At 43.9% G+C, this 14,029-nt stretch overlaps 1 protein-coding gene across 1 annotated transcript; it reads right to left on the reverse strand.

Moving 5' to 3' along the window:
* Positions 1 to 306: 306 nt before the first annotated feature.
* Positions 307 to 13,447, reverse strand: UPK1B (uroplakin 1B). Its single transcript, XM_060149330.1, has 7 exons — positions 13,379 to 13,447; positions 12,130 to 12,330; positions 9,677 to 9,751; positions 8,873 to 8,995; positions 6,565 to 6,744; positions 1,811 to 1,894; positions 307 to 357 (listed from the first exon to the last, which is right to left on the reverse strand). Exons 1-7 carry the CDS (start codon positions 13,445 to 13,447, stop codon positions 307 to 309), a joined length of 783 nt encoding a protein of 260 aa, XP_060005313.1.
* Between the last annotated feature and the right edge of the window lie 582 nt (positions 13,448 to 14,029).

Below are 14,029 nucleotides of genomic sequence, written 5' to 3' on the forward strand. Positions count from 1 at the left end.
TGAATGTCTTGTGCCCCCAAATTAAAAATAAACAGAGATGGCAATAGTTATTATCTACTATCCTAAACTCTCCCTTTCCTACGGTCTATAACAATGTTGCAGAATCCTAGATCAGGGTGAAATCATTAGTGGTAAGAATTTCAGGAGTCTGAGAGCCTAAAGAACCTAAAGAAACTCCACACCAACTGACTTGGCAATTTGAGGAAGAGTGCATAATTTCCCGGGGAGCACAGAGGTGGAATATTAGGAGTTCCAGCACCAAATCCAGAGTCACTGTGGGGAGTGGTATGGTGGTTACACTTATTCTTAATATTCAATTCTGCTCCAGTAGAACATGGTACCCAGGAGAACCCAAAACTAGAATACAAAGGAAAAGAAAAATAAATAAGGAATTGTTTTAGAAACATCTGGTACTTGCAGAAAAATGATATGAGGTTCGTTCAGGCTCAGGTGACACTGGATTTTTAAGAATGATCTTGCCTTAAGCATCATCACAGGGGCAGAGGTGACTCTGAGTCCATCCTGTCACACAGTGAACCAATATTTTCCCAAATGACCAATGCATGATGTTCTAGAATCACGAATGGGTAAATATTTATGCAAACTGCAAGACAAACCAATGTAATGTATTTTAATGTAACAGAGTCCTAAAAGTTCTTTGATGAAGTTTCAGATTGCATATTGCAACTAACCTTTAAGAAACTACTACTTAGCAAGTTTTGTGTAGTACCGAAGGAAAATATTCACAATTATTTTTAGATAAGGCTACCAAAACACTTTTGTTTTTTCAACTACATATCAGCGTGTAGGATGGATTTCTTTCAAATCCTTCAACGTAAGCAACATATTATAACAGATTATATGAAGATGAAATATGAGAAGCCAGCTGTCTTCTATTAAAGCCAGACATTGAAGAGATTTTCAAAAATGTAAAAAAAAAAAATACTGCCCCTTTTCTCATATCTTTTTGTTTGGGAAAATAGTCACTTTTTTCCCACAGAAATATATTGTTAATAGTAACGTAATTAGTTTGTTATTTTATATGAATTAACACGTGTTTTTAAAAATTTCTGTGTTAATTTCCAACAGGGTAAAATATCAATAGATACAGCCCTCCATAGACAAAAGCTTTTGGGAGTCCTCAGTAATATTTGAGAGAGTGTAAAAGAGTTCTGAAACCAAAAGTTTGGGACTGCTTCCTGAATGCAATGGCTCTTAATCCTGACAACAAGTTAGAATCACCTGGAAAATTAAAAAAAAAAAAAAGACCTGGGTCCTGCACCTAGATCAACTGAAATCTGAATCTCAGAGGTTGGGGTTCAGGTATGCTTTTGTCCCCCAAGCTCCCCCATGAGGTTTAAATGTGCATTCAGGGCTGAGACCTACCATTCTACCCTCTTGCTGCATGTGCATCACATAAAGTGGTCAGAAGAACAAGGTGAGACTGGTGAAGGCAGCTCTTTGGAAGGAGGGAGGCAGGTTAGAGGAGGCATCTAGAGAGATGACAGTCTTTGATATCTACTTGAAATGAATTTATGAGATCTGGAGAGATGGAGGAGCACACAAGTGCATCCCAGTCAGCCAGGTGACACTGGATTTGGAAGGATCTGGTTGGTAGGGGAAGTTCACGCCCTACCTCCCGAGGGAATCCACTGTCCTTGCCCTGGTGCCAGCAGCTTCCTGACTAGCCTTCAGGTCTAAGCTTTTTTTTCTAGTCAGTCTAGCATGCTTGGGTTAACCAGGGGCAATCTCAAGGTCTCTCCTTATCACTGTCCTCCCAGAAATGAAACATGTGATGGGAAATACTCACAGTCCAACAGAGAATGGCAAATCCAAACCACGCAACCCCCCAGGCGTGTCGGTTCATTGGTCCAGAGATCAGTTCATAGCAGCCCTAGAGGAGTGGGCGATTCCATATCCACATGAAAGGGACCAGAAAAGAGATGTAAGAGATGGGTGGGAAGCTGATTCGAATCAATGTCACCCCAACATCCAGTTTAACATAACCAGGCTATTTCTACATTCCTGTGGACAACTAGGTTGTTGTGCTGTACTGAAGAAATAGGAATAATCTATAGGAATAATCCTTATGAAGAACTATTCTATATCATATGTATTTGTTTTTTCATTCAGTCTAACCAAGGTGCTGCTATTTTAGCATAACATTTTTCTCATATTGAATATGTGGCAATGTAAAGTATTCTTAATAAAATTTGAGTTTTTTCCTCTCCCCAAAGATTTTATTGGTGATTTGTTTGAGGACAGGGTCACTTTTTGATTTGTTTTTCAATAAAAGTTCTTCCAGTTAGTGAAAATTAGAGGCTTTATTTTTTAGTCATTAAAGGAACTCCTATACCATGCTTCGTAAATTCTCATTTGGCATCATACTTCAACATATCTTTATAGTATTGTAGAAGAGCCACGGGGTGCGTGCGAGAGAGTGAATCATTCTTTATTCATCGAGTCATTCATTCATGCATGCCATAATCTGGTAAGTTTTATATGTAGCACATTCTGTTCTAGTCTCTATGCAAAGTACTGGAGTGATACACACGTATGGGGCTAGACCTGCCATCTGAGCCACCTCCACTAAAGCCCTTGGAATCACAGGAATGCCTAGGAGATGCCATGACCAGGCTGGTTTTATGAACACTGAGATCCAGAAAGAAATGTCTTAGAAAGGCTGACCTTGAAGTTTAGGCCCCACCCAGGGTCTCCAGGTAGCCACTTGAAGTTCTATCCTTTCTAACCCTGCCCCAGTCCCTGGTTCATCCACTTGCATGTCCTGCCTTTGCTATATACGCCTTGATTTCTCCCCCATTTACACCTCTCCATCTACCTGACTCCCCCACTCACCTAGATGCTCAAATGAAAAATCTTGGAATTATCCTTAACTGTTTTTCTCTTAAGCAAACACTTTTGGGTTTAAAATATATCTCAGGGGCTTCCCTGGTGGCGCAGTGGTTGGGAGTCCGCCTGCCAATGCAGGGGACACGGGTTCGTGCCCCGGTCCGGGAGGATCCCACATGCTGCGGAGCGGCTGGGCCTATGAGCCATGGCCGCTGAGCCTGCACGTCCGGAGCCTGTGCTCCGCAACGGGAGAGGCCACAACAGTGAGAGGCCCGCGTACCACAAAAAAAAAAAAAAAATATATATATATATACATATCTCAAATCCAAACACTTATTACTTCCTGCTACTACCTTGGTCCACCACGGCCTCACTTCAGGATTCCTACAATCACCTCCTGGCTGGTTTCCCTGAGGCCCGAGTCCACCCACGGTGCCCTACTAGTCTTTGTACAGTGCCAGAGGGATCCTTGTAAAACATGTCAGATCACTTCACCTTCCTTCTCAAGACCCTCTGAAAGTTTCCCACCACCCTTAATATGAAATTCTAAGTCTTCACAATGGCTACGAGGTGCTGTATGATATGGCCCTGCCTCTCTCTGTGACCCCAGCCGCCACCAGAGGAGGTTGTTTCACTGCAAAGCTAATGAGCTTGGGCTCAGGGCTGCTTCCTCGCAAGACCATTTCAAAGTCCTGTACCTAGTTTTGCATGTGTAGTTTAAACTGTTTTTCCTGAGGAGAACCCCTCCCCACAAATCTGATAAGCTTCAGGCCCTACAAAATCTAGATTCATGCTTGCCTCCTACTCTTCCTTCACTTGTTCCAGCCTTGCCATACGGATGTTCCTCCAAAAAGCTAATGGCCTCCACCTCAGGGCCTTTGCACTTGCTGCTTCCTTTTTACAGAACTCTCTTCTTCAATCTTTTTTAAGTGAGGGTCTCCTTTCCTCACTTAATTCAGAACCCTGTGCAAATATCATCTTAATAAAGCCTTTCCTGACAACCATAGAGAAAAATACCTTTCCCCCCATCATTTTCTATATCCTGCTTTATTTCTGCTCATGGCACTTATTACTACCTGGAATTTACTGTGTATTGGTTTGGTAACTTGTTTGTGGTCTGTCTCCCATACTACAGTGCAAGCTCTACGAGGGCAGGGATTTTATCTTGTTCATTGTGGAATCTCTAGAACTTAGAACAAGTGTCTGGCACAAAGCAGGCCCCTGATTAGGATGAATGGAATGTGATAAGAAGTAATAATTACAAGGATATTATTTGTGACACACTTGATGGTTCACAAACACTCCTATATCCATCACTCATTTGATCCCCCTGACAATCCTGGGAAGTGGTCCTTTGTCCAATAATATGTATAAAAACCCACTTATGCCAGGTGCCAGGCACTGGGCTGGGCATTCAGCTGTGACAAGGCAGAAATGGGTGTTGCCCTCATGAAGTTCACAAACAAAAGCCCCAGTTTTTCACCTCTTCTCATTTAGTGCCTTTCATGATGCTTTTTTCTCATTGTAGTGGCGCCTACCTTGATCTTCTTTAGTTCCATCATAATGCTCTTGAGGTGTAGTGATTAGAATTTGCACACAGCATTTTGGGGGCAGATGAACCATGACGTAAGAACATATATATTTGCGTCTGACATGCTATGTGACATTTGGTGGGTTTCTATTATTACTACACTTCCCTAGTTTTGTTAGCCTTTCTTTGTGCATTGCAGATCTCGCAAAGCTACAATTTGGATGTGAAAAAGGGTCATTCACCTCTTCATTTGCCCATCCACCAAACATTTATTGATGCCTTCTCTGTGCCAGGCATTATGCTAAGTACTGAAGATACAGAATTGAAGGATGCATGGTCCTCAAGGAGACTCATAGAAAAAATAGGCTTGCAAACAAATAATTATATTTCAAGGTATCAACTGCAATAATAGAAGTAAAGTATATGAGGTACTGAGGTGGCGTACTTTGCTTTGTGGAAAAGGATTGTTATAGGAGAATTAGCAGGACCTGTAACTCGGAGAGAATGGTGGCATGTGGGAATCTGGGAGACCAGGGTAGGGAGAAGCAGGAAGGATGAGTAGATAAGAGATTATGTCAGGGGTGAAGAATGAGTGAGATTGAGAAAGTAGGAGCACAGGGAGTCAGGGACAGAGAGGAATTTCAAGATGCAGGAATTTGGTGTGGGAGTACTGCTCAGTGACATGACTTTGTAGTTGTGGTATAGCTAGTGGGTAGAGGACGTGGTGAGTCCAAGGACTGTTAGGGAGGGTGTGACAAAAGTGTCCCTTATTACTAGAATGTTCTATGTGTGAGGGAAAATAGTGTGGCTGTGAAATAAACCAATCATCTGATGGCAAACATCCTTTTTGGTCTCTTTCAAAGATATGATACAGTTTGTATGGAATTACAATCCCATCAAGATACGTCTGCATGGACTACTTCCAAGGCTGAAATGTTAAAAGCAGTTTATTATTCCTCAGAGTGATCGTTATATTGCATATTGTGATTATAGGCAACAAATTTAATTTTTTTAGCAGTCTGAATATAACTAGTTAAAATGATACCAAAACAATGTTGCTAAAAGGCTAAATGAGGGTTGCTGTGAACAACTCTGCAGAATAATCTATATCACTCCCATGTCATTTTCCAGATTAATGCAACCAGTCCTAGTCCAGGCACCCTTCCGGGGGGGCATGATGACCAGCAGTGCCGTGTCGTTCATTCTGAACATGCATTTTGTATTATTTCCTGCAAGACCAAAGAGTCTGGCATTTCTCAGTTACTTAATGTACTGGCACGCAACTAGCTTTCCTCAAAGTGGTAATGCACAGCAGTGTAAGCATCTCAGAGGCTGACTTCAAGTGTATGAGGGTTCTCTTCAGGGCTTTTTGGGATTATTACCAAGTTCTTTCTTGGTTTAGAGTCTGGGCTCTGGAGCCAGGCTGCTAGCATTTGAATCCTGACTCTTCCATTTACCAGCTGCATGACCTTGGGCAAGGCAATTATTAGCATCTCTGTATCTCAGTTCCTCTTCTGTAAAATAAGGATCAGAGTGACACTACCCACGGAGCCTTAAATGAATTAATATCTGTATTGTACTTGGAGCAGCGTCTGGCATTTGGCAAGTACTCAATTGATGTTTGTTTTCATGATCATCATATCATTCTCATCAGGCTGGAAACACTTTTTCAAAAACCACTTGTATGTGAATTAGCTTCTACCCAAATCACCAATCTAATTATTTTATTAAGACGATCCTACATTACCGCTGAATGAGGCGGGTGGGTGTACCATTACTACATCTACCCTCAGCAATTGCCTTTGTTTTGGAACTGGCAAAACATTCCTTTTGTATATCATCCCTTTCAATTTACATTTTGCAAAAATAGAGCAAATCTTTGATACAAATACTTTTCAAAATACTAATTCTATACATTATACAAATCGTGTTCATTTAAACAAAATTGGATTCTGCTATTGCAATTCTCGCCTTCTGTTCATTTATTAAAACGTAAATTTTCCCAGATCAGCCCTAGATTAGCACTTATATTTTACTAACAGAGAAGGAAATAGTTAACATGAGGTTTAGGAAAAAGGATGCAGAATTCCTTAGTGAGAGACTATTACCTACAGTTAACCAGTATTTTCTTCATAAACAGCAGAAAAACCTCCTGGCAGGTCTTGCGAGAAGCAAGGACTCACCTGATTGTGATAGTATCCAGGTACCCCTAGTTTGCAGGCCTCCAGGTTGAGAGGTTCTTTAAGGTTGTTCATAACACAGCACTGACGAGGCCAGGGGTAGTCGGCATCGTTATTCTCAGTCCGGAAGGCAGAGGTGTATTTCTGCCAGTCTGATGGTCCATTTACACCACAGCAATTGTCCTGTCAGCACATGAGAGAAACAAAATTCTCTTCCATAATGCTTGCTAGAGCCACCAAGGTGGCAACTGAGACTTTATGGAGAAAGAAGATATGGAAATTATACTGTATCTTACATTTACTAAAAATCCCCTAATGAGAGCTGAAGGTGTTTTTAAGGTATTACATTGTAGAGTTGGCAAAATACTTTTACATTTATTACCTTACTAGCCATTAATGAGCTCTGTAGCCTTTGACGAGTTAAACTTTCTAAGCCTCGTTTTCCTTAACTGAATTGGGACAAATATAGTACCTACCTCACAGAGCTGTGTGAGGAATAAATTAGTCAATACATTTAACACGTTTAGCACAATGCCTGGCCCATAGTAAACCCTTAAAAAGTGTTAATCATTATTAGTACGAATATCTTGCTACAATAATGTGAGAGAGTTATAATTATTCTCATGTTACATATGAGCAAATTGAGAATCAGAAAATTAAAATTTTTGTGGTGAAGAAATCGTGAATAATTCTTCTTGTTTTACTCTTCTGTATTTTTAACATTTTCTGGAGCAATTATGTATTATTTTTATAATGGGGGAAAATAAACTGGAAAAAATAACCAAAACCTAGTGGCACATGGTTCTGCCTCTACATAGGAAAGGAAGATCATCACTTAACACGCAGCTCATATTACTCTAGATAGAATTGAGGATGGGGATAAAACACAATTCACATCACTTTCCTTCCAGTTTATAAATTCTGCTAAAATGTTTCAAGGGAAGAAATAAATACTACTGCATCTCTCAACTTTTAAGATAAATAATATTCAGCAAACTTGGTGATAAAGTGACTATCTTAAAAGCATGTCCTGTTTTGCCACTGGATTATGGAAAATATCTCACCAAAGAAAATAATCATTCTGTAATTTGACCTGAGCATTTTGGGGGGAAATGGTTAAGTTTGAAACAGACTTATTTCAGACTGGGCTTTATAAAGTTGGTAAGTGGATTTTCAAATGTGTGAGCACTCACATTTTCATTTGAAAAGCTTAGTTCTTTGCTAACATAGTGGGAAAAAAAAACTTGACTTAGAAGAGTGATAGGAAGTGAAAAAGTGGCCAACAGATTGGAGGTCCTAATGGGCTAAAAAAACTATAGAACAGGAATATTAGACTAAATGAAGGAAATTTTAGAAGATAGAGGGTAAAGAGAGAGTTCAAAGAAGGGGTGGAGGCTATGAGGGGGTTTGCTGATGATGGACTGGGAAACATAGGTGGTTGGGTGGGGAGGGGGTCGGGGGGGGGCCATGGGAGAGTTGTGTCACACGAGGGCTTATGCAGGGATGAGAATTCACATACTTACAGCAGCGTAGGGGTGAGAGTGGGTATTCTGAAAGACTTGTACTTTTGATGGTATTTGAGGTAAATGTGGATATAAGGTTACGATTGCCAGTTGGAGAAAAACAGGTGATCAAATCAAGTCATAGCCTCTGGTCCCTAACAGGACTAGCCCACAGGTGTGAAAAGGTACTAAACAAGCAAAGCAGACAATAATTGCCACTTGAGTTCATTGTGAGGTGGAGGCAACTTTTTTTGTGTGTGTGTGTGTGTGTGGTACGCGGGCCTCTCACTGCTGTGGCCTCTCCCCTTGCGGAGCACAGGCTCCGGACGCGCAGGCTCAGCGGCCATGGCTCACGGGCCCAGCCGCTCCGCGGCATGTGGGATCTTCCCGGACCGGGGCACGAACCCGCGTCCCCTGCGTCGGCAGGCTGACTCTCAACCACTGCGCCACCAGGGAAGCCCGGAGGCAACATTTTTTTAATGTAAGTGATGCTTGAGTTCTAAGAGGCAGAGTGTGTGACTAATCTAAATTTCTTACCAATGTCATTACTCCTATAAATGGAAGCTAATCAACATCATGGCTTAAAATAAAATATAGATCTAGGGGTCCCACTGAGTCATGTGTACACCCCCTAGTCCCTGCCAGTAAATGAGAGGAATAGAGGAACTTGCCTACGCCAAGTCTCTTTGTGAAGGAAGCCCCCTTGGAGGCAGTGGTCCCCACACTTTAACTTCATTCCTAACCGTCCATATGCCCTTGGATACTGGTTTAGGTACCAAATGGCATCTCCCCAGGACTGCAGGCATTACCTGGAGCATGAGCCTGTCCCAGGTCTTGGTGACTCCGTTGTTTTTCCACTGGTCGTCATTGTTTGGAGGACTGTTGTTTTGGTACCTCTCCAGCATCTGCTTCAGGAAGAGGTTGGGTGTGAACTATTATGGGAGGAGGCAACACAAGAGGAAGAGTTAGCACAATAATCCTCAAGGAGGCGAAGTGATTTGCTCGGCATGTTGCTGGGGTCCCTGAACATTGTCTCCTGGAGTAAAACTGAGCTCAGAGTCACTGAGTAGGGCTGGGGGTGGGAGTAGGGCTGCTCTGCGTGGCGGAAGTCCCCCTTGTAGGGAGAAGACCCCCATCTCCAAAGAAATTCCAATGAGATAAGGGTAGACAGGCATTGTGGGGTGGCCTAGGCCAGGGAATGGAAAAAGGGAGAGAAAGCAGGGTGCTGGATGGGAGGATGTCTCAGATGTGGTGGATTACTGCTCATCCCAGTGGAAGGCCAGTGACTGTGGCAGAGTAGTGAAGAGCACGGCGGTGCAAGCTTGGGCCCCGGGAATCACACGGCCCGGATTCAGCATCCCACTTTCACTTACCAGCTGAGTAACCTTGGACAAGTTACTTTATTTTTTAAATCTCATTTTATTTTTATTTATAAAATGAATACCTATTTCATAGGGTTACTATGAGGAGAAAAATTATATATTTATTATTAATGTGCGTATTACAATGCCTGGTATAGGGTAAGGGCTTAATATGTGTCAGTTATTGTAGTGTTATGATGGTAATGATGATTCATATGGTCATTTCTGCTCTTCTTTTGAGGTTGTACTCACGAAGTCTCGTTGTGTTGCTGCTGTGATACAAGATGCCACTTCAAAGCCATATACAATAAACATCAGAATGAAATACTGTAAGGGAAACAAATGGAATACAAGAATTACATCTACCTCCAAAGAGAGTTTTTTGTTTTGTTTTGTTTTTACAAATAACTGTTATGTTTTCTGCAGCACATTCACCTAAATATAATTATCTGATCATTTACATAATTATTCAACAAACCCTCGTTGATCAGCTGCTTAGAGCCAGACTTGGTGCTAGGTGCTAATCAGATCAACTCTTCTCCTTTCCCCAGAGAACAAACAACTATTGAATACAAAGCTTTCTCAGTTCAGTACCCTGCATTTCCATTTTAACTGGGAAAAACATACAAGAGAATGAACTGGTGTGTGTGTGTGTATGTGCGTGTGTGTTCATCCAATGGCTGGCAAGAGAATCAGCGTATCACACACTATGTAGAGACTCATAACTCCCCTCTCATTGGGAGACATTTTCTTTACGGTTTACTGAGAATTGAGGATTACTGAGGTCAAAGATGAATAGGGCTGCGTTTAATATCCGTCTTCCCTCTTGGCAACGTCCAGTTTTATCAGAGAGGAGCAGGCAGCCTCCAGGTACACAGCTCTTCACCAGCATCTTCTCTCATTCACTCCCACTCCAGTTGCATCAGGTCAGTTGAGTGAAACAGCGCATTGTGTGTTTTGTTGCTGTGTGTGTGCGTGTGTGTGTGGTAGAGTGCGCATGCACGTGTGATGGCTCCACAACACACTGCCCCTGTTTATGGCTGGCAAATATGTGAAGGACAAATGTTCTCCAAAGCTGGGACGGGGACTATTTGCAAGAGTCCTGTCTTTGCTGTCCTCAGCCTTCCGCATACGCTTATGGTGCTTGGGTTCTTCTGCAGAAGGGGCGCTGTGACGGTGTTAGCGGAGGAGCGCAGGGCAAACGGTTCTCCCTCCCTGGGCAGGGGCGGTTCTCAGAGCGGCACCCTCTGCTGCCCTAACCATTCCGCCCAGAAAAAGGCTTTGGCTACTGTTAACTCTCTCTCTCTCAGTAAACAGCAGGAGCCCCTTCAGAGGCCTCATAACATTGCCTCCCTCTGTATTAGCGGCTGCATTGCTCTTTGTTGAGAGCTTTGCTGGCTCCCTTTAAAGAGGCTCAGAAGCCCCTTAGAGACGCTCCAGAAAGGAGGCACAGGGTGCAGGTGTTCTCTCCTCCAGCCGCGTGGAGGGCGCGCTGCTCCATCTCTTTGCCAGGCGTGGTGAAGGATGTTCCCGGCTGTGCGAGACACACGTGACTGGCCCAGAGTGAGGCTGGGATGCAGCTGAAGCTCGTCTCTAAGGACACCTGCCCCTTCTTTACCTTTCCCTGCATTCCTTAACCCCACCCTGAAAAAGTGGGTTCTTTTGCCCTGGAACTAACTCACACTAAAGACCCAGAGAATGTAAACATTCTGCATTCCCTAGGTACCAGGATGATGTTAGTTCACAGGAAAAGCCAACCAACAAGCACCTTAGCTTGCTGGACTCGTTCCAACCAACAAGCACCTTAGCTTGCTGGACTCGTTCCATGAAGGTGGAACTCAGGTCCTGCAGCCTTTGGCTAGGAGAGTTATTTCAGGTAGGGAGTGAGGATGGGGCCCCATCACAGGGCGAGAAACTGCTGTCCTGAGCATGGGGGAAGGGAGTAGAAGTTTAGACCCAACACCGAGGGTTCTTAGCCCGGCTGGCTGCAAATTTGCTCCCATCTGCAAAGGCAGGGCACAACCTATTGTCTGAGGTTTGGGGCAGAAGCCTCCCTATGGGTGCACAGAGTTAGAGCCTCCACAGGCAGGTGGGAGCTGTAGCTGTTCTCTACATGTTGCCCAGCATGGGTTTCTAGGGTCCCTGAAAAGCAGAGTGAATGCGTGAAATGGGAAGTGTAGGCCATCCCACAACACCATCAGCCTTGAGCTCAAAAATGCCTACAAAAGCTCATGCTTTCTCTTAAAAATTCATGCATATTTTGTGATTTATATCCTAATATATCAACACTTGATTACTATTAAAACAATATTTTAAACTACTTACTCTCAAGAGAAAAAGGCTAATTATCGAGTTCTCACTGTCTCTCCTTTGGCCTGTGTAGCTCCTGGCTGTATCTGTTGGGCCCATGCAGACACCAGTCAGAGAAGCGAAGATCTGGAAAATACTCAACAGGTGACCTCCAGGTGTCTCCCCTTCAGCTTCTCTTGTGCTGGACTCTTCTGGACTTCCCATAGAGGAGAGCATCTTTGACCCCACTTGGATAATCTTCACTGCAGGGAGGGTCTTCCCCTCTACTCCCTCCTCACCTGGCACTCTGTGCTCCCTCCTACCCCACTGAAAACCAAAGCACTGTGCTCAGGGAAGAAGAAACAATCCATCTAAATTGGTCCAGGAGAGAAATGTAGAGAGTTTTAAGGTCTTACCACCAGAAGAAGTTTCCTGTTGGACTTCATGATGCCTGCAATGCCCAGGACAGACAGGCAGAAGAAGCAGATGCCGACAAACATGCCAATCCAGGCTGCCCCATAGATGTCATCATTGTCAGTGGCTTCAAGCAGCGGGTAGAGGCTGTGTTGGTCGGACACAAAGAAGATGCACTCTGCAGTCAGGGCGATGCCGCACATCTGGGGGCAGAGGGGATTCTGTCAGGCTGGCGGCCATGAGAGCGGCACTGGGAAAGGGGTAGAGGAGTAGGGGCGTGGTGCTAAGAGAGACTAACTCTGTCCCCTGCATAGGCTTTAAGCAACTGACTTAAACTCCTCATTGCCAGGAAGTCAAACAGCTCCTTCCATCCTACGTATTGGTTTCATGCCTCCTTCCACGTTTCGCTCTATCTTCTCGCTCTTTGTCAGGAGACCCAGACAATTTCAGACCATCTATAAAACCCCTGGGGCATGAACCGCTCAAACAATGACTTCTTGTACGAAGATAATCTCTCACTCCCATTCCCACTGCCCACTGTCCATATTCCTGGATTGTAATATTTAAACTGGTCCTGGTCATGTTCTCTGTGCCAGAGAGCCATGGAACATTAGAGCTGGGAGGAACCTTGGTGGTTATCTTTCCTGCCCCCTGGATTTCATAGATGAAGGATCTTGGCCCTGAAAGGCAATGACCTGTCCGGAGTCACGCAGAGTCACAGTCAGGGCTGGGCCCAGAGCCAGTGATCCTGGCTCCTAAGTGCTCTCACCACACTGCGCCCACGCAGCCTGGCCTCTGAGTTACTCTTACATCCCAGTACTGCCACCCCCCCCCTTCCTGTGACCAGCACAGGAAGATGCAAACATCTGTCCCCAACAACCTTAACAGTGGAGGCTGTGGAAATCAAACCAAGGAGGGGTAGGAAAGACACACCAAAGCGTGTGTGTTGAGAGTGCTTGGACACTGACTGTGGTTAGCGTGGTTGCTTTTAGATTCTTGTGTTGTAAAGTTGGGAGGGAAATCTCTCTTTTTTTTCCCACATGGTCTTTTGATATATTACATAGTTATATAGGATTATTTATATAGTTAACTTCTAGTTAGCATGTTTTACTAACACACTTCTTAAAAGGAAGAAAAGATGTAGGGAACCAGTCATTATATCATTATTTCCCTTTAAACTCTCACTTTCGATTGATCTAAAATCATAGTTACAGGAAGAGCAGAATTTCCTGGAAAATACTCATTACTTACACCAATAATCACATTTTCAAAAATCAGCAGGCCCTGGAAGCAACGAACAGTGGAGTCATCTTTGGCCATCTTCACGGTTTCCCACAGGCTGAGGACACAGCTGAGAATATCACAACTCGTTAGGAGCAGGGGATGAAGACTGCTGCTGCAAGTTCCACAGCAGAGCTAAGTCACACCACCGTGCCCCGCCTTCTCGTGTTCCAGAGCACCCAAACCAAGCCATGTGATCATTTAGCCATGGAAGAAGTTTGGTTATTCAGTTCAGTGATCACAGTAATTTTATAAAGGAGAAAAACAAAGTAAAGCCAGCCTGAGTCTCATCACCAACTTTCAGCAGTTCTTTAGGGTATGGAACATACAGACTGCATCCTTCTGAGTGATGAACTGAGGCCCCATAGTCACCGAGGGCAGACCGGAGGTGGTGATGAAGCACAACTGAAGGTCCCTGGTATGGCTCTCCCTGCCCTTGGTCACGGCAAACGGAAGCCCAAAGGATAAACCTACGGGCAGAGTGGGCGACTGGTTCCCATACGGACTCCGGGCAGCGGTTAAAACCCATCATTTTCAGAATGTATTGTTATCTTCAAATATAGTTGGCAAATTAAAAATACCCCGTCACATAAGGGGGGGGCGAGGAGAGAAAGAGGGGCT

This window comes from Lagenorhynchus albirostris, chromosome 5 (genome assembly GCF_949774975.1).
Source record: "Lagenorhynchus albirostris chromosome 5, mLagAlb1.1, whole genome shotgun sequence".
NCBI lineage: Eukaryota > Metazoa > Chordata > Mammalia > Artiodactyla > Delphinidae > Lagenorhynchus > Lagenorhynchus albirostris.